The following is a 19,410-nucleotide window of genomic DNA, read 5'->3' as shown; positions in this document are numbered from 1 at the left end:
TGCTGCCGCCGCGCCGCCAGAGCCTGATTTCTGAACCCGAGGTACTATTTCTGGGTTAGAGGAGTCTGTAACCTGAAGCATCTGTAACCTGAAGCGTCTGTAACCCGAGATACCACTGTACTGAGATTCCTGCATTGCCAGGATTTCTGTTCTTATCCTGAAGCAAAGTTCTTAACCTGAAGCACTATTTCTAGGTTACTGGAGTGTGTAACCTGAAGCATATGTAACCTGAAGCGTATGTAACCTGAGGTACCACTGTATAAGAAACCCATCTTTTAGCCTAGCAGCACTTTGGAACTCACTGCCACTTGATAGTAGGCAGGAGCCTTCACTGTATTCTTTTTGGTGCCTGCTAAAAACTTTTTGGTTTAGACAAACCTATCTAGATATTTACAGTGCTGATGTGTTTTTAGTTTATTGCTGGTTTTAATTATTTGAATGTTTTGATTGTTTCAGTTAATAATATTGCTCTATTCTTTTTGCTTTGCGGTTGGTCGGTTTTACAATCTAGCGGGATACAAATCTCATGAAATCAATAAATAGGAAATAAAATACTGCTCTGCCCTACATCTGCCTGGCGCAAGGCTGGTTCAACCACCTTCGGTTTCCTTTCTCTCCTCCCCTCTTTGCTTTATGATTCCAAACTTTGAACTGCATGGTTTCATGCCCCTGATTTAGATGGGTTGTTGTTTTTTAACTTACTCCAAAAAGTGGTAAACCAGAACCAATTAATTTGGTGGCCTTCCTACTCATTGTGCTGGACTCTGGACATCTGCCCCAAAGTCCTTACCTGATCATGCCAGTGCCCCAACTATCAGGTTCCAGGGTCATTCTGCCCCCTGAATCTAGAGATTATCAGTCAATGAATAATCCTGCATGATTTAAAGGGGATTGGCCAACAGAACTCAGCCGGTTTTTCTCCTTCTTTTCTCCAAAACGTTGCCTATTTATTTTTCTCATTTTTGTGCGCATGCCTTCCCACCAAAAACTGCATCAGAAAGTGCAAACAAATGCAAAATCTGAAGAATGATTCCATCCCGGATCTGCAAATTTGTGCATTTCTATCCACAGAATTGCAATTCCTCAGCACAGCTGGCAGGTCTCTGGGTCTCAGGTTCAAAGATAAGCCCCTACGTTTTGAACTGAACAGACTGGAAACTGGAGCAGTTCTAGTTTGCATCGATATTCATGACAAAGGAAGCTGCCTTATCCTGACTCAGACCATTGGTCCACCTAACTCAGTATTGTCCACACTGACTGGCAGCATCTCTCCAGGGTTTCCAGCAGGGGACATTCCCAGTCATAGCTGGAGGTGTCAGGGATTGAATCTAGGATCTCCTGCATTCTCTCTCACTGAGCTACAGGTCTTTCCCTCCAAAGAACATGGGGAGCTCCCTTAGACAGAGAACACCCAGCTCTATATAGCTTGCACTGACTGGCAGAGGGTCTCTGAGAACTCAACCTGGGACCTTCTCCATGCAAAGCAAGGGTTCTGCCCCTGCTGAGCAAGTAACATAAAAATAGGCATTTAAAAATAAGACAACAAACAGTGGCCGAGAGGCCTGAACAAGTCACAATTCATGAGCGTGCTAAAAAAAGAGGCTTTTGCAGGATGGAAAGAACAACAGCCCCCTGTGCACTTAAAGCGAAGCTCAGTCAAGAGGTCATCGTGCATTTGCTCAGCAACACATTCCTCAAAGTGTCAGAGCATTAAATGGAAGCAAAAGAGAGAGCTGGGCAGAAGCAGAGAGAGAGAGAACTTACTTGGACCCCTGGTCAGTCAAGCAATGTTCCTTGTTGCTTCTGGAGCAAGGAGGAGAGAGCTCGACGTCACTGTCAGGGACCGACCTCCTTTAAAAGGTGGAGACCGGCCCACTGTGTTGCAACACGGCTGGCTTCCCAAATTCCCCTATAACCACCAACGCAAAGGCATTTTCTGTTATTGTTGCTGCTGCTTGCTTAAATGAACTGCAGATTATCGCACGGCTGCTAAACTGGCAAGTTGCCCACAAAGTTAGCAAGCCGAGTTATTCCAAAGAAACCACATGTTTTCAAGGTTTCCTTTCTTTTTTGAAAAAGGAAAGGAGAAGAGAAGGCAGGGAAGGAGGGGTGGGATCCTGGAAGTTCTTCAGTCATCAGGTGGAAGAGAAGGTGGAACTGTTCCCTCTACAAAAACAGGTGATCGTCTCATGAAATCCACAGCAAACGGGTGTATTCCTCACCCTGGCTGGAGGCCAGAGAAGAAAAAAACGAGCAAACAAAATTTAAGTAGGCAGAAGTTATTGCAGAAAGACTCACGTCTAGAGTTTGGGGAGCATATCGCACTGCTAGAGTACATTGCGAGCCAGAGGTCATGTGGTTTCAGGAGAGATGCAGGCATGCCTTCTTGCTCACATGAATCAATTGCGGCTTGTAAGATGAAGCTTACTAAATTGTATCTGAAGCAGCAACAAGGCACAGCCTTCTCTCAGGCGTGTTTTAACACGCTGCCCTTGTGACCCAATTGTGGCTTGCGAGATGCCTGCCAAGGACCTCAAAGCAAGCTGTGCCGTTCAGCCGAACCCTATCGGAAAGAGAAGCAGGTGGAGAGAATGGAACCGTAGAATTGTAGGGTTAGAAGGGACCCCAGCGGTCATCTAGCCCAACCCTCGGTAATGTGGGAATCGAAGGGTGGCAGTTGAGTGGCAGAACAGCTGCTTGGCATGCAGAAGGTCCGCTGTTTGATCCCCAGCAGAGCAGGGAAGGCCCCGTCTGAAGCCCCTGAAGAGCCACTGCCAGTCAGTGTAAGTCAATACAGGGGTACCTCAGGTTAGAAGAAGAAGAGTTGGATTTGATATCCCGCCTTTCACTCCCCTTCAGGAGTCTCAAAGCAGCTAACATTCTCCTTTCCCTTCCTCCCCCACAACAAACACTCTGTGAGGTGAGTGGGGCTGAGAGACTTTAGAGAAGTGTGACTGGCCCAAGGTCACCCAGCAGCTGCATGTGGAGGAGTGGAGACGCGAACCCGGTTCCCCAGATTACGAGACTACCGCTCTTAACCACTACACCACATTGGCTCTTAGGTTAGGTTAAGAACGTAATTTGTCCTGGAGGTCCGTTCATAACCTGAAACTGTCCTTAACCTGAGGTACCACTTGAGCTAATGGGGCCTCCTGCTGCCGCCACACCGCCAGAGCACGATTTCTTAACCCGAGGTACTATTTCTGGGTTAGCGGAGTCTGTAACCTGAAGCATCTGTAACCCGAGATACCACTGTACTGAGATTCCTGCATTGCCAGGGGTTGGACTAGATGACCCTCAGGGGTCTATGAGGTACAGGGACCTGGGATGTGACAGTTGCCTACGTCCCTATGTATATTTTATTCACACCACTTTAGAGAACACAGCTGTTCCCACTCCCAATAATTTTGGGGAAGGGCTGTAGTTCAGGGGTATTAACTTAATACAGTGGTACATTGGGCTACATACACTTCAGATTACATACGCTTCAGGTTACAGACTCCACTAACCCAGAAATAGTGCTTCAGGTTAAGAACTTTGCTTCAGGATGAGAACAGAAATCGTGCTCCGGAGGCGCGGCGGCAGCGGGAGGCCCCATTAGCTAAAGTTGTGCTTCAGGTTAAGAACAGTTTCAGGTTAAGAACAGACCTCCGGAACGAATTAACCCGAGGTACCACTGTATCATTAATATTTGTCGTCATGATCATCATCACACCTAGCCTTGGTCTGGAGTCCTCCAAGGACAAACCGGACACCTCACAGGGCAAGGGTCTGGAGGAGTTAGACATGACCTCCTGAGTATATCCTGGATGAGTGCTCCTGCTGAAGAACTCCTGACACCCTCAGATCAGGAGGTGGAGTTGGGCCACAGTTCTTGAGAAGGCCCCTCAAACGCCCAGGCTGAAGGGCATGTGTCTGCAGACATGGAGTCAGCATGCGACTTGTGTGAGAGATGCCTACTTGAGAGTAATCAAGTAGATTACTCTCTTTCATTACCTGCAGCTGTTTTTCAGGTGTGGCCTGGGAGGGCAGAATGTATGAGGTTCTCCTCTTGAGCCTTCTCCAGTGTTGGGAAAAACACAGCCCTCCACTTGAAGCTAATACCTCCCTTGTCACTGAATTCCTTGTGATATTGATTTTGGACCGCTGCCCACCCTCTTCTCAGGATCAAGTCGGTTTCTCTGTGCTTATTGTGGTTTGTTTCGGCTTGGCTGGCGGTCCAACCCTCCCCTTTCATGAGAGATTTTTATCTCCTAAGGCTGGGCTCCTAGTTCCTGAGGTCAATCCCTGGTGTGTGTGAGACACAGCTTGTTAGGCTTTCGCCTCAGTTGATTGTTCTGTATCCAGCCCATTACTGGGCGGGTGCAAGTACCGCTCCAGGGTCTGCACAGATTTAGATGACCCAGAGAAACAGCTATGGATGTATGCATTGTGATGGCCCCTTGTTCCAGATTTATTTATTTATTGCATTTATAAAGCACCTTTCTCTCTCCAATGAGCTCAAAGTTGAGTACGTGGTCCCACCCCAATTTAATCTCCACAACAACCCTGCAAAGTGGGTTAGGCAGGGTCACCCAGTGAAATTCATGACCAAGTGAGGGTTTGAACCCTGGATGTCTGGATCCTAGTCGTACGCCCTAACCCCTTACAACGCCAGTGGCTCCAGACAGATGCTGAACAAAAGGGAGGGGGAAGCAGAGTCTTGCCTGTCATACATAGCAATAAAACTGCGCCAGGATTTGCCATGTTCAAATACCAGCATTGTTTGGGTTATTATCTTATCAAATCGCTTACAACCCATTGAAAAGAGCTCTTCCCTTATTATGGTTTAATCTGATGTGTCGGCAGTTGGATTTTTTTGGAAGGAAGAATTATCTGCAGGGCCAGTTTCAGAAGGTATAATGGGGAGGTGGGTCATTGTCCCCCCCCCTCTCCCCAGCCCCACCTCTTTCTTTCTTTCTTTCTTTCTTTCTTTCTTTCTTTCTTTCTTTCTTTCTTTCTTTCTTTCCTTTTTTAAATAAATTTTTATTGATTTTACATAAAGTTATTCAATTGCCATAATTGTTCCAAAACATAAAAATAAAAGAAGATTCTTTTGAACCTTCAGACCTCCTTCCCTCCCTCCACAGGTTCCATTTCAAAAAGTTTAACCTTTCTTCCTGCATCTTTTACCGTTATCAGTCTACTATATAATCATATATATAACATTAACCAAAGTTCATTTCACTTTACTAGTGTCATTGTTATCCCTGCCAATGATTTCAACTGTGGTCTTTGAAATATATTAAAAAGTTATTCCAGTCTTTTAAGAATACTTTGTCTACCTGGTTTCTGATCTTTCCTGTCAGTCTTGCCATTTCTGCATACTCCATCAGTTTCGTCTGCCACTCTTCTCTGGTCAGTAATTCTCCATCTTTCCATCTCTGGGCTAGAAGCATTCTTGCTGCGTCGCTGCACACTTAAACAGCCCCCACCTCTTTCGTGACTTCCCTGTGTCTGTTTTGGATAGTAAGCCATGGATTGGGAAACTGAGCCCTGGGGTGTGAATGCAACTTCCCAAGCCCCTCTATCTGGTGCTGGAGATCTCCTGCCCCCCCCCCCAAGTCCCCTCCTCAGCTATACCCCTTACTGCTCCTGCTTCACCCTCTCTGTAACTGTCATTTACTGGCTGGAATGTGTCCTTGAAGTGGATTTGCACTCGCTTGCCTGCATGGGGGCTTGCGAGTGGCATGTGTAGACAGTGGCGTAGCGTGGGTTGTCAGCACCCGGGGCAAGGCAAGTAATTTGCGCCCCCTAACCCTGGATTTGCGCCCCCTAACCCTATCCCTAACCCTAACCCACAGATGTTGCGCCCGGTGCAGCCGGCCCCCCCTGCACCCCCCACGCTACGCCACTGTGTGTAGAAAAGGGTTTATAACTTTTTTTTTTTTTGGTACAACCTCATGTTCCTGTAGCTTAGTTAGATAAACTTTTGCCTAAAAACAAAGGAATGAACTGTCATTTCCAAATCTTTTGAAAAAAGGTCACCCCAAAATCAATAGATTGATATTTGTATATGTAACTGTATAACGTTTTGTGTCATGTGCATAGCCTGTATTATATAATACAGGAAAAATAGAGTTTGCAAAAATTTTCTAATACAGTGGTACATCGGGTTAAGAACTTAATTCATTCTGGAGGTCCGTTCTTAACCTGAAACTGTTCTTAACCTGAGGTACCACTTTAGCTAATGGGGCCTCCCGCTGCCGCCGCACAATTTCTGTTCTCATCCTGAAGCAAAGTTCTTAACCCGAGGTACTATTTCTGGGTTAGAATCATAGAATCATAGAGTTGGAAGAGACCACAAGGGCCATCGAGTCCAACCCCCTGCCAAGCAGGAAACACCATCAGAGCACTCCTGACATATGGTTGTCAAGCCTCTGCTTAAAGACCTCCAAAGAAGGAGACTCCACCACACTCCTTGGCAGCAAATTCCACTGTCAAACAGCTCTTACTGTCAGGAAGTTCTTCCTAATGTTTAGGTGGAATCTTCTTTCTTGTAGTTTGGAACCATTGCTCCGTGTCCGCTTCTCCGGAGCAGCAGAAAACAACCTTTCTCCCTCCTCTATGTGACATCCTTTTATATATTTGAACATGGCTATCATATCACCCCTTAACCTCCTCTTCTCCAGGCTAAACATGCCCAGCTCCCTTAGCCGTTCCTCATAAGGCATCGTTTCCAGGCCTTTGACCATTTTGGTTGCCCTCCTCTGGACACGTTCCAGTTTGTCAGTGTCCTTCTTGAACTGTGGTGCCCAGAACTGGACACAGTACTCCAGGTGAGGTCTGACCAGAGCAGAATACAGTGGCACTATTACTTCCCTTGATCTAGATGCAATACTCCTATTGATGCAGCCCAGAATTGCATTGGCTTTTTTAGCTGCTGCGTCACACTGTTGGCTCATGTCAAGTTTGTGGTCAACCAAGACTCCTAGATCCTTTTCACATGTACTGCTCTCAAGCCAGGTGTCACCCATCTTGTATTTGTGCCTCTCATTTTTTTTTTTTTTTTGCCCAAGTGCAATACTTTACATTTCTCCCTATTAAAATTCATCTTGTTTGTTTTGGCCCAGTTCTCTAATCTGTCAAGGTCATTTTGAAGTGTGATCCTGTCCTCTGGGGTGTTAGCCACCCCTCCCAGTTTGGTGTCATCTGCAAATTTGATCAGGATGCCCTTGAGTCCATCATCCAAGTCGTTGATAAAGATGTTGAATAAGACCGGGCCCAAGACAGAACCCTGTGGCACCCCACTAGTCACTCTTCTCCAGGATGAAGAGGAACCATTGATGAGCACCCTTTGGGTTCGGTCAGTCAGCCAGTTACAAATCCACTGAGTGGTAGCATAGTCGAGTCCACATTTTACCAGCTTCTTTACAAGAATATCATGGGGCACCTTGTCAAATGCCTTGCTGAAATCAAGGTAGGCTACATCCACTGCATTCCCTTCATCTACCAGGCTTGTAATTCTGTCAAAAAATGAGATCAGGTTAGTCTGACACGACTTATTTTTCAGAAATCCATGCTGACTATTGGTGATCACAGTATTCCTTTCTAGGTGCTCACAAACTGTTTGCTTAATGATCTGCTCCAGAATCTTCCCTGGTATTGATGTCAGACTGACTGGGCGGTAATTATTTGGGTCCTCTCTTTTCCCCTTTTTGAAAATAGGGACAACATTTGCCCTCCTCCAGTCTGCCGGGACTTCGCCTGTTCTCCAGGAATTCTCAAAGATGACTGCCAGTGGTTCTGAGATCACATCTGCCAGTTCTTTTAATACTCTTGGATGCAGTTCATCTGGCCCTGGAGACTTGAATACATCTAAACTAGCCAAGTATTCTTGTACTATCTCCTTAGTTATTCTGGGCTGTGTTTCCTCTGCTGAATCATTTGCTCCAAATTCTTCAGGTCGAGCATTGTTTTCTTTATCGGAGAAGACTGAGGCAAAGAAGGCATTGAGGAGTTCAGCCCTTTCTGTGTCCCCTGTTTGCATTTCACCATCTTCTCCTCTGAGTGACCCCACTGTTTCTTTGTTCTTCCTTTTGCTACGAACATACCCATAAAAGCCTTTTTTGTTGCTTTTAACCTCTCTAGCAAGCCTGAGTTCATTCTGTGCTTTAGCTTTTCTGACTTTGTGTCTACACGTGCTGGCTATTTGTTTGAATTCCTCTTTGGTGGTTTCCCCCCTTTTCCATTTTTTGTACACATCCTTTTTTAATCTTAACTCAGTTAAAAGTTCTTTAGATAGCCACCCTGGCTTCTTTAGGGACCTTCCATGTTTCCGTCTCATTGGTATTGCCTGAAGTTGTGCTTTTACTATCTCCCTCTTAACAAACTCCCAGCCATCATGAACTCCCTTTCCTTTTAGTATTACTGTCCATGGGATCTCACCCAGCACTTCCCTAAGTTTTATGAAGTCGGCTTTCTTAAAGTCAAGAAATTGAGTCCTAGTATGCTTGGCTGCTCCTTTCCGCTGTATAGTAAACTTCAGAAGAGCATGATCACTCGCGCCTAATGATCCTTCCACTTCTACCCCACTAACCAGGTCATCAACATTGGTTAGGACCAGATCTAAAATGGCTGTTCCTCTTGTTGCTTCTCCCACTTTCTGGACAATGAAGTTGTCTGCAAGGCCAGTGAGGAATTTGTTTGACCTTATGCTCTTGGCTGAGTTTGACATCCAGCAAATATCAGGGTAATTGAAGTCCCCCATTACTACTATCTCCCTTCCTTTTGCATGCTTGGCCATCTGTTCCAGGAAGGCATCATCTATGTCCTCCGTTTGGCTTGGGGATCTATAGTAAACTCCCACAATGACGTCCCTGTTATTCATCTCTCCCTTAATTTTGACCCAAACGCTCTCACTTTGGCTTTGAGGTTCTAAATCTTGGATCTCTTCACAGGTATACACATCCCTGACATATAACGCCACTCCTCCTCCTTTCTTGTCTGGTCTGTTTCTCTGAAATAGATTGTAACCCTCCATTATTACATTCCAGTCGTGGGACTTATCCCACCAGGTTTCAGTGATGCCTATTATGTCATATTTAGTTTGCTGTACCAAGAGCTCAAGCTCATCTTGCTTATTACCCATGCTTTGCGCATTAGTGTACAGACATTGAAGTCCATTAATCATTCCCCCGTGTCTCTTATTTAAGGATTTTTTCCTCCCACCACTAGGTCTGCGTGCTGTTTGCTCCATTTGGTCTATGACATTTGGATGGTCATCTTCATCAATTGATAGACTCCTACCTTCAGGAGCACTGTCTTCCTCCCCCACATTAGCGGGTTAGCGGAGTCTGTAACCTGAAATGTCTGTAACCCGAGGTACCACTGTACTTTTGCAATTTTTGATGTTACTGTGTACCATTTGTGTTCCGCAGCTGCTGATCTTACCAGCTGGATCGGATCTTACCAGATGTGCAGAAAATCCAAAGAGAGGTGTTGCTTAACTGAGCTTCAGTTCAGGGAGTGAGATTGGATTTTTTTGCAAAGCATAGCCATGGAACAACAAGAAAAACTCTCAGACACAGGGGGATTGATTGGCATACAATATGATCAAAATACAGATCAAATGAATGCCTACCGATTTGTTTCTGTTTGTGTACACACCAGGAGGCATTTGCCTCATGTTCACACCTTGGCAGAGATGAATTAGGGATGCTAATTGGTGTGAAACTGGTTTGTGAAACAAGGTATGAAACAGAAGCATTTCACAACAAGGTAAAGGATATATATGAGTTTTGGAAGTGTGAACACAGATTAAAACCCCAGCGCTGAGAGTGCCCTGCAAACAGAAGTGTTAGCGCAGCCTCAGAAACCTTCAGTGACATGAAACTGAACCCATGTAACATTTGCCACCCTCACCTCAGAAATGTGTTAAATTATCAACTCATTTAAACCAGTGACATAACTGATTTGCTTACTGTTTAATCCCCTGCTAAACCCACAGCACAGTGTCAGTGAAAGGGACCGATAAATAGAAGCCTGGGTTCCTTCACAGATGTTTAATGGTTAACAGTGAATTGTCTCCTCATCATTATCACTGCCAAACAAATGTGGACCAAACTGAAAATGTGAAGCCAGCATCAGGTGTTTAAAATCTGAATGTTTTAAGTTCTGAAGTTTTAAAAGCAACAAGGCAGGAGTTGGCTACAGGAATGGCCTTTGTCCGCAGTATTGCAGAGGCAAGGCTTGGTCACGAAGCGTAAACGATGTGTAGCAACCGTCCTACCTGTTGATCCAACTTTCCAGAAAACTGCGCCAGGACAATGAGCCCATAGAAAAGATGCATTGCAAACAGCATTGTTCCGCTTCCCCATCCATCAGGATGAGATGGGCAATATATTTCTGCTCACTTAAACAACGGCATCTAAACTTTGATACGGAACAGTGATTAGACAAACTTCATATTTTAAAATGGATTCCTAGTACATGAGTTCAGATCAGTGGCATAGTATGGGGGCAGGGGACCATGGCCCTGGGGGGAAATTTCCAAGGGGGCACAACAAGATGCCCCCATGATGAGCTTCCTCATCGAGACTGGAGCCACAGGGAAGCAAACTGCGCCCACGCCAGGCCTTTGGGGCTGGGGCAGTGTTGCCTCCTCCTCCTTGTGGCCAGCAAAGGGATGCCCAGGCACACACTGCCCATGGGCCAGCCAAGAGGGTGGAGGCAAGGGTGCCCCCCAGGTATACCTGGGGGGTCCAGTATACCTGAAGGAGTGTCCCCACCCCCATCGTTCTGCCTGGACACTGAGGTCCAGTGCTGAGGGCCTTCTGGAGGTTCTCTCGCTGTGAGAAGCCAATTACAGGGAACCAGGCAGAGGGCCTTCTCGGTAGTGGTGCCCGCCCTGTGGAACGCCCTCCCACCAGATGTCAAAGAGAAAAACAACTACCAGACTTTTAGAAGACCAGAAGGCAGCCCTGTTTAGGGAAGCTTTTAATGTTTAATTGGTTATTGTATTTTAATATTCTGTTGGAAGCCGCCCAGAGTGGCTGGAGAAGCCCATTATTATTATTATTATGTGCATTGCCCAGAGCCCTGGAGAAGTATTATTATTATGTGCATTGCCCAGAGCGCCTTGCTGCACTTGCTGCAAGGACAGGAGAGTGGGGCGACACAGCAGTGCTCCTGGCTTCATGTTTCTCTGCCTTATTTCCAGGGTTGGGACTAGTTTGGAAGAAGAATCATAGAATCATAGAATCATAGAATCATAGAGTTGGAAGAGACCACAAGGGCCATCGAGTCCAACCCCCTGCTAAGCAGGAAACACCATCAGAGCACTTCTGACATATGGTTGTCAAGCCTCTGCTTAAAGACCTCCAAAGAAGGAGACTCCACCACACTCCTTGGCAGCAAATTCCACTGTCAAACAGCTCTTACTGTCAGGAAGTTCTTCCTAATGTTTAGGTGGAATCTTCTTTCTTGGAGTTTGGATCCATTGCTCCGTGTCCGCTTCTCTGGAGCAGCAGAAAACAACCTTTCTCCCTCCTCTATGTGACATCCTTTTATATATTTGAACATGGCTATCATATCACCCCTTAACCTCCTCTTCTCCAGGCTATACATGCCCAGCTCCCTTAGCCGTTCCTCATAAGGCATCGTTTCCAGGCCTTCCAGAAGAGAAGAAGAGTTTGGATTTGATATCCTGCTTTATCAATACCCTAAGGAGTCCCAAAGCAGATAACAATCTCCTTTCCCTTTCTCCCCCACAACAAACACTCTGTGAGGTGAATGAGGCTGGGAGACTTCAGAGAAGTGTGACTAGCCCAAGGTCACCCAGCAGCTGCATGTGGAGGAGCGGGGAATCGAACCCAATTCACCAGATTACGAGTCTACCACTCTGAACCACTACACCACACTGGCTCACTAAAGGACAGACTCCCTTGATTAGACGTTGGCCAGCAAAGAGACTTGTCCCGCCCTGGGTGCCAGCGACCCATTCCATGCTCCAGGATCTACGCTCTAGGGAGGCGGGTGACGCTGTGGTCTAAATCACTGAACCACTTGGGCTTTCCGATCGGAAGGTTGGCGGTTCGAATCCCCGCGACGGAGTGAGCTCCCTTTGCTGTGTCCCAGTTCCTGTCAACATAGCAATTTAAAAGCAGGCCAGTGCAAGTAGATAAATAGGTACCACTGCGACAGGAAGGTAAATGGTGTTTCTGTGAGCTCTGGTTTCCATCACGGTGTCCCGTTGCTCCAGAAGCGGTTTAGTCATGCTGGCCACATGATCCGGAAAGCTGTCTGTAGACAAACGATGGGTCCCTCGACCTGAAAGCAAGATGAGTGCTACACCCCATAGTCGCCTTTGAGTGGACTTAACCATCCAGGGTCCTTTACCTTTTCTTTTTTTTCTTTTTTGCTCAAGATTCCGATTCTTCATAATTCTCCATTTTGTCCACCCGTCTCTAGAACCCCTTTCTTGCCAACTTTCTGTTTTTTGTTTTACATTTGCAGTTTTTGAACTCATGGCAAGATATGGCCACAGCTCAGTAGTAGAACATTAGGGCTTATCTGTGCGCCTGCTTGTCCCATGCCTAGAAAGCAATGGGTCTGAGCAGTTTTCTCCTTGTGCTGCTCCTTTCTCATGGAAAACCTGCTCTTTAGTGGTATATTGGAGCAAACACCAATCTGGAGAAAACCCAAGTGGCTGTTTGCTCCAACAGAGTGCTAAAGAGCAGTTTTCCCTGGGGGAAAGCAAAAGGACAAGAGGAACTGTTAGCTTACCAAGCCCTTAGCTTAACAGGCATCCCCAAACTCAGCCCTTTAGATGTTTTTTTGGGACTACAATTCCCATCATCCCTGACCACTGGTCCTGTTAGCTAGGGATGATGGGAGCTGTAGTCCGAAAAACATCAGGAGGGCTGAGTTTGGGGGTGCCTGGCTTAGGATGAAGAAGGTCCAGCCCTGTGCATCTTTGGGTAGGGCTGGGAATATCAGCCGTCTGTATCCTCTCAGAGCTACTGCCTCTCAGGGTAGATAGAAGATGGACTCAATGGCCAGCCTTGGTAGAAGGCAGCTTCTTATGTTCCTAACATAGGAGTGTATGGTGTATATTGAATTTATATACCGCCCTATACCCAGAGGTCTCAGGGCGGTTGACAGAAACTGCATCTGTGTGGCGATGCGCCACTGCCGGATCAAATGTGAGAGAGGCTCCCTGCCCTTTTCGTACGTGGCACAAAGGTGTGCAGTCCCCCCCCCCCCCCCGGGGCTTGGGCCAGTTCATCTGGTGGGGCGAAAGGATAAGGGCAAGAGACAAGATGCATCCCTAGCTAACAGGAACAGTGGTCAGGGATGATGGGAATTGTAGTCCCAAAACATCTGAAGGCAGCCCTCTTTAGGGAAGCTTTTAATGTTTAACAGACTACTGTATTTTAATACTTTGTTGGAAGCCGCCCAGAGTGGCTGGGGAAACCCAGCCGGATGGGTGGGGTATAAATAAATTATTGTTATTATTATTATTATTATTATTATTATTATTATTATTATTGCATTGACCCGCTCAAAGCTATGATTGCTTGTGGTCAGTACAGTCGTACCTTGGTTCGCAAACGCCTTGCAAGTCGAATCTTTTGGCTCCTGAACGCCGCAAACCCGGAAATGAGTGTTCCTGTTTGCAAACGTTCTTTGGAACCCAAATGTTTGACGCAGCTTCCGATTGGCTGCAGGAGCTTCCGCTCCTTGGTTCCCAAACATTTTGGAAGTCGAACGGACTTCCAGAATGGATTAAGTTCGAATTCCGAGGTCCCACTGTATCCTAAAAGGGGCAGTGGAATTAGAGTTGGAGAGGATGCATGTCATAGGAAGCACATTTAAAGTGCATGGCTTCCCTCAAAGAATTGTGGGAATGGTAGTTCGGGGGGGGGGGGAATTACAGCTCCCAGCATTCTTTGAGGGAAGTCACACAGGTGTGCTTTAAACATAGGCTGTGCCTCTGCTCAAGATTACACTCTCCCTCCCTGACAAACTGGAACGTGTCCAGAGGAGGGCAACCAAAATGGTCAAAGGCCTGGAAACGATGCCTTATGAGGAACAGCTAAGGGAGCTGGGCATGTTTAGCCTGGAGAAGAGGAGGTTAAGGGGTGATATGATAGCCATGTTCAAATATATAAAAGGATGTCACATAGAGGAGGGAGAAAGGTTGTTTTCTGCTGCTCCAGAGAAGCGGACACGGAGCAATGGATCCAAACTACAAGAAAGAAGATTCCACCTAAACATTAGGAAGAACTTCCTGACAGTAAGAGCTATTCGACAGTGGAATTTGCTGCCAAGGAGTGTGGTGGAGTCTCCTTCTTTGGAGGTCTTTAAGCAGAGGCTTGACAACCATATGTCAGGAGTGCTCTGATAGTGTTTCCTGCTTAGCAGGGGGTTGGACTCGATGGCCCTTGTGGTCTCTTCCAACTCTATGATTCTATGATTCTATGATTCCCTGCATTGCATAGCCTAATGTTTCAAGAGGAATGAATGAAAGAAAAGGGATACAATTTTCCCTTCCCCACTTGCCAGAATTTTGTTAGGAGCCCCACTGTATGGCTATAAAATTATCAGGTTTGGGCATCTCGCAGCCTTCCACTGCTATGGTATTGTAATGGCTATATATAATGTATGGCAATGGCTAATATATTTTGTGGTTCGAGGACCCGACCCCGCGAAGTGAAATGAAGACACAAGGACACGTTAATGGGCTAGAAAAGGCCACAACTTTATTGATTACAGCAATGAAAAGGTATTGGCTTAGGCATTGGATCGAAACAAGTGGGTTTATTCACCAGTAGGTGGAGCCTGTTGATGCTGATCCAACTATAGGCTCACCTCCTGCTGTCACCGAGGGTCGTGCCATGGCCTCCCGCCAAGCAGGCTTCGGACGGAATACACGACCGCCAGATTCCTTTAACGGAATACCCCTAAACATTGAAGGCATAGGCGATGGCCACACCTAGCACTTCGACACACCACAACACATTATTCCAATGCCTAACCTACCCACCAATACCACAAAAGTTGTGACGATTGCTACGAGGTAGGCGAAAAAACCAAAAAGCCTAATGCCAAATGGAAAAACTCCTACCAGGCCCCCCGGACAACCAGGGCGATCAACCTAAGGTCCATAGCAAGGCCAATGACCTAGGCCCTAACTAAAAGGGAGTGGAGGGTGGGTGACTCGCAACGGGACGACGAGGAATGAGGCCAGGGAAAGGCTGGCGATGCAGCAAAAGGCTGCTGAACACGCCCCCTCCGTGGCACCTGGTTGGATGGCCACAGGGGGGGCGTGAGCGCCAGCCAGGTGAGCTGGAGGCAGGGGGCAAATGCCCCCTGCTGGGCGGTGCTCGGGCTCCCGCCCACAACCACTCCCCTCTCTTTCAGGGAGGAGAGTCTTTGTCTAAGCAAGAGCGCTAACTAGGTGTGGGGGAGGAATTTGGTTCGGTTTGCATTTTAGTGCACTTACAGAAACAAAATGTGAACCAAATCACAGCTGCCCTTTGAAATTCACATTTCCCTGCATTTTGTGATGCAGTTCTCCAACGGGGGGGGGGGCATGGAAAAATGTGTAAATTAGAGGAGAATGTAGCTAGAAATGCATGATAGCCAAGCAAAAACCAAACAAAAAACAGCAGAATATCAGTGGGAACTGCTTGTTAAAAATGTATGCATTAGACAAAATGCACACTAAAATTCTGCAATTTATTTTTTTGTGTGAGGGCTTTAAAAAAAATGAAAACTGATGTGGAAACGCAGTGAAATGCTCTTAAAATAGGAAAAATGAGAAGCTGAAACTGACAGACTTGTCCATCCCTACGGTCTACCACAAGGTGGTGCTGTTCCATGTCCTTTGTGCTTGCCCGCTTTGGAAATGTTCCTGTGAAGAACAGATGCGTGTGAGAGACCTGAGCTGTCAGTTTAACTTGCAGGTCTCTAATCAAGTCTGTTATTCTAATCAGGATACCTACAGGATATAGCAGAGCAGGGGAAGTCCCTGAGAGGAGGGGGGTGAGAGGGGGGGGAAAGAAAAGGCATCATTTGTCCTTTCCCAACTTCTGAAGTGACTTGAATAGCATGGCAAGGCTGCTACACCAGAACAGCCGAAGCCCTGAACAAGAACACTCCACCAAGCAAGTGGGGATGTGCTGCAACACTGCGTTGCAGCTCCCACTTGTCTTCCCAAAATGATCAGATGCATAGGACAGAATCATAGAATCATAGTGCTGGAAAGGACCACGAGGATAATCTAGCCCAACTCCTAGCAATGCAGGAATCTCTTGCCTCGAATCTCTAGGACTCGAACCCACAACCCTTAGGTTAAGAGTCTCGTTCTGTAGGATCCGGGGGTGGGGGGTGGAGAGGTCAATGAATTTCCTTCCTGCCATTAAGATATGAAAAATGCAACTTAAGTAAGTCTGGAAACACTTGGCAACTTGAGAGAGAGAGAGAGACGGAACCCAGGATGATATTCAAATCCACTGATTAACTAACAAAGGCTTCTTGTTTTCTCCCTGCTGTGGGACTTGAACGCAGAGTATCCTTTCAGTTTCCCGGGTTACCTTGGCGCAAGGAGAGGAACTTGAGAGAAATGCAGAAGAGGTTCTTAACTCTTGCTTAGAGGCAGACGGCTCCCCCTGGCATTTCTTGAGTGAGGACACTGCGCTATGCTTGTTGTCGTGTTGAAGCAGGCCTGGTACCAGCACCTGGCATTATTTGGAGAGCTGGGAAGCCAAGCTTACTCCATCAGGTAAAAGGTAAGGTAAAGGACCTCTGGACGGTTAAGTCCAGTCAAAGGCAACTATGGGATTGCGGCGCTCATCTCGCTTTCAGGCTGAGGGAGCCGGTGTTTGTCTGCAGACAGCTTTCCGGGTCATGTGGCCAGCATGACTAAACGGCTTCTGGTGCAACGGGACACCGTGAGAGAAGCCAGAGCGCACGGAAACACCATTTACCTTCCCATCGCAGCAGTACCTATTTATCTACTTGAACTGGCATGCTTTTGAACTGCCAGGTTGGCAGGAGCTGGGACGGAGCAATGAGAGCTCACTCCGTCGTGGGGATTCGAACCGCGCACCTTCTGATCGGCAAGCCCAAGTGGCTCAGTATTTTAGACCACAGAGCTACCCACGTCCTCCATCAGCTCTGGTGTGACAGGCTAGCTCCATCAGGCTTCCTCTCACCTGGATGCAACCATTCCATCAGGCTGCCTCAGTAGGAAAGATGGCATACCCTCCAACATTTCTCCAATGAAAATAGGGACGTCCCATTCCATAATGATAACTTTACTATTTATACCCCAGACATCTGATTGGGTTGCCCCAGCCGCTCTGGGCAGGTTCCAACATATATAAAACCATAATAAAAGATTTATAAAAACCTTCACTGTACAGGACTGCTTTCAGACAGCTCGGGGGTTGTTGTTGTTGTTATTTATTGAATTTATATACCGCCCTATACCCAGGGGTCTTAGGGTTAGATAACGCCATACCCTCCGATATTTCTGCAGTGAAAATAGGGACACCCTAAGGGACAGTGGGACAATCCAGGATCAAATAAGAAACCAGGACGGCTTCACTAAATCAGGGATGTCCCTGGAAAATAGGGACATTTGGAGGGTCTGAGATTGAAAGCAGGGCTCATTCCATCAGCTTTGCTGAAAGCCAAGCTCCATTAAGCATCTTCTGCCTCTGCACTGTGCCAGTTGCCAGCAACCTGCCTGAGGCCAAGCAGGTCTGGGTCTCCACCACCTGGGAATGCTCTGTATGTCTTCTTGAGATCCATCATGAATGAATGTCCCATCTACACTATACATTAAAGCACTGTTATACCACTTCAGACAGACATTGCAGACATTGCACTTTAGACAGACCTTAGTCGGGAGCTAAGAATCCCGGGAACTGTAGTTTGTTAAGGGTGCCATGACACAGTTATTGGGGACCCTTCTTCCCCTCACAGAGCTACAATTCCCAGAGCAGTTTAACAAGTAAATCCTCTTTGCAGAGTCACGGGGGTCTCCTCATAACTCTCAGCACCCTTAACAAAGCACAGTTTCTGAAAACGCTGGCAGCACTAAGGTAAATTCGACAGTATAACCTATTTAAAAAGGATGCAAGAGGGGAGAATTGAATTAAGACAGATATATAAAAATATGTAAGCAAATCAATAGAATCTTGGAAGGGGAGAGAGGGAAGTCATTGAATGCATGGGTATAATGAAAGATGCCTATTTTGAAATGTAAAATTTGAAAACTTAGTAAAAATTATTTTTAAAAACTAAACAAAGCACAGTTCCCAGGATTCTTTGGAGGAAGCCATGATTGTGTTAAACCGGTATCATACTGCTTAAAATGTACAGTGCGGACAGAGCAACAAATGTATTAAGGACTCAGCTACATTAGTCAAGAAAAAGCGCTTTAAACGTGTTATAACACTGTGACACCAAATGGCGCTGTAGAGTTCCGTCTTTCGCCAATGAGGTTTACAACGTGTTTTCCTGAAATGTTTTTTTGGATGGTTCTAGATCCAGCCTAAGTGAAAAACTGGAGCGAGCGAAAGCTGCCATGGCCCCTTCTCTCCTTTCTGTTATTTTGTAGAAATCTTGAAATGATATGTGGAAACAATTATTACAGAAACATGTGCACACCAAAAAGGAAAAAAAAGCACAAACCCAGAGGCTCAGCTATGATAGTATAGAACACACAGTACTTACAACTTTAGTCATGAAGAATGAGCCACACTAGTCACCCAATACTCTGCTGTATGTAATATATGTATTCTGGAAAGATCTCTAGAGGTGACTTGGAAAAGTGATAATGACCTACATTTGACGTACAACCATAAAGCCACCAGTCCTCTTTAAAGTCTGCTTTTTACAAGTCTTTTGTCTCTTGATGTAAATGTATGCTGTTCTGGGCTGCAGGTATATCCTTCTGTTCTACTGACCCATTTTCCTCTTCTCTGGCTTCCAATTCTTTGTCCTCCTGCACCAAGGTCTTGTTCTGTTTCCTTAAAATGAGGAGCACAAGCACACACGGGATGTAGGACACGGCGCGGAGGGCTGAGGGCACACCCAGGTACAGCTGCCTGGAATGCAATTTGGACACCATCAGTAAAGAGCAGCCATAGAGCACCGTATCCAGAAGTTCCCATGCTCCAGAAGTTCTCCCAAGGAGAATCAAGTCGCCTCCATGCACTGATGGAGCTTAGTTTCATTGGCCTTCTTGGTAACCTAAGGCTTGTTTGCGGGTTACGCTGAACACAAATACACACTTCTATGCGTGTGCCAGTGTTTGTGTGAAACTGTGTGTTATGTATTCGTTATACATACACCTTTACCAAAGGTGTCATGGACTTTGAAGACACTCGAACCCAGAACGCAAGGGAGAAACAT

At 46.4% G+C, this 19,410-nt stretch overlaps 2 protein-coding genes across 8 annotated transcripts in view; both read right to left on the bottom strand.

Moving 5' to 3' along the window:
* Positions 1-2,385, bottom strand: part of LOC307224991 (solute carrier organic anion transporter family member 1C1-like) — a 36,304-nt gene extending 33,919 nt beyond the window's left edge. For all 3 annotated transcript variants that reach the window (XR_013842790.1, XM_079992513.1, XM_079992512.1), the window contains exon 1: positions 1,765-2,385. The gene's annotated coding sequence lies outside the window, so the exon portion shown is untranslated. The remainder of the gene's footprint in view (positions 1-1,764) is intronic.
* A 16,391-nt stretch (positions 2,386-18,776) lies between these two features.
* The window catches only part of SLCO1A2 (solute carrier organic anion transporter family member 1A2), a 39,215-nt gene continuing 38,581 nt past the window's right edge, over positions 18,777-19,410 (bottom strand). For all 5 annotated transcript variants that reach the window (XM_079992505.1, XM_079992504.1, XM_079992503.1 and 2 more), the window contains one exon: positions 18,777-19,103. In XM_079992505.1, coding sequence (XP_079848631.1) covers positions 18,890-19,103 — 214 coding nt within the window. In that variant the 3' untranslated portion in view covers positions 18,777-18,889. The remainder of the gene's footprint in view (positions 19,104-19,410) is intronic.

Source organism: Podarcis cretensis, assembly GCF_951804945.1.
Source record: "Podarcis cretensis genome assembly, chromosome: 10".
NCBI classification, from domain to species: domain Eukaryota; kingdom Metazoa; phylum Chordata; class Lepidosauria; order Squamata; family Lacertidae; genus Podarcis; species Podarcis cretensis.
Note: the sequence above shows the minus strand (reverse complement) of the source record. Positions and strands in the feature narration are given on the sequence as shown.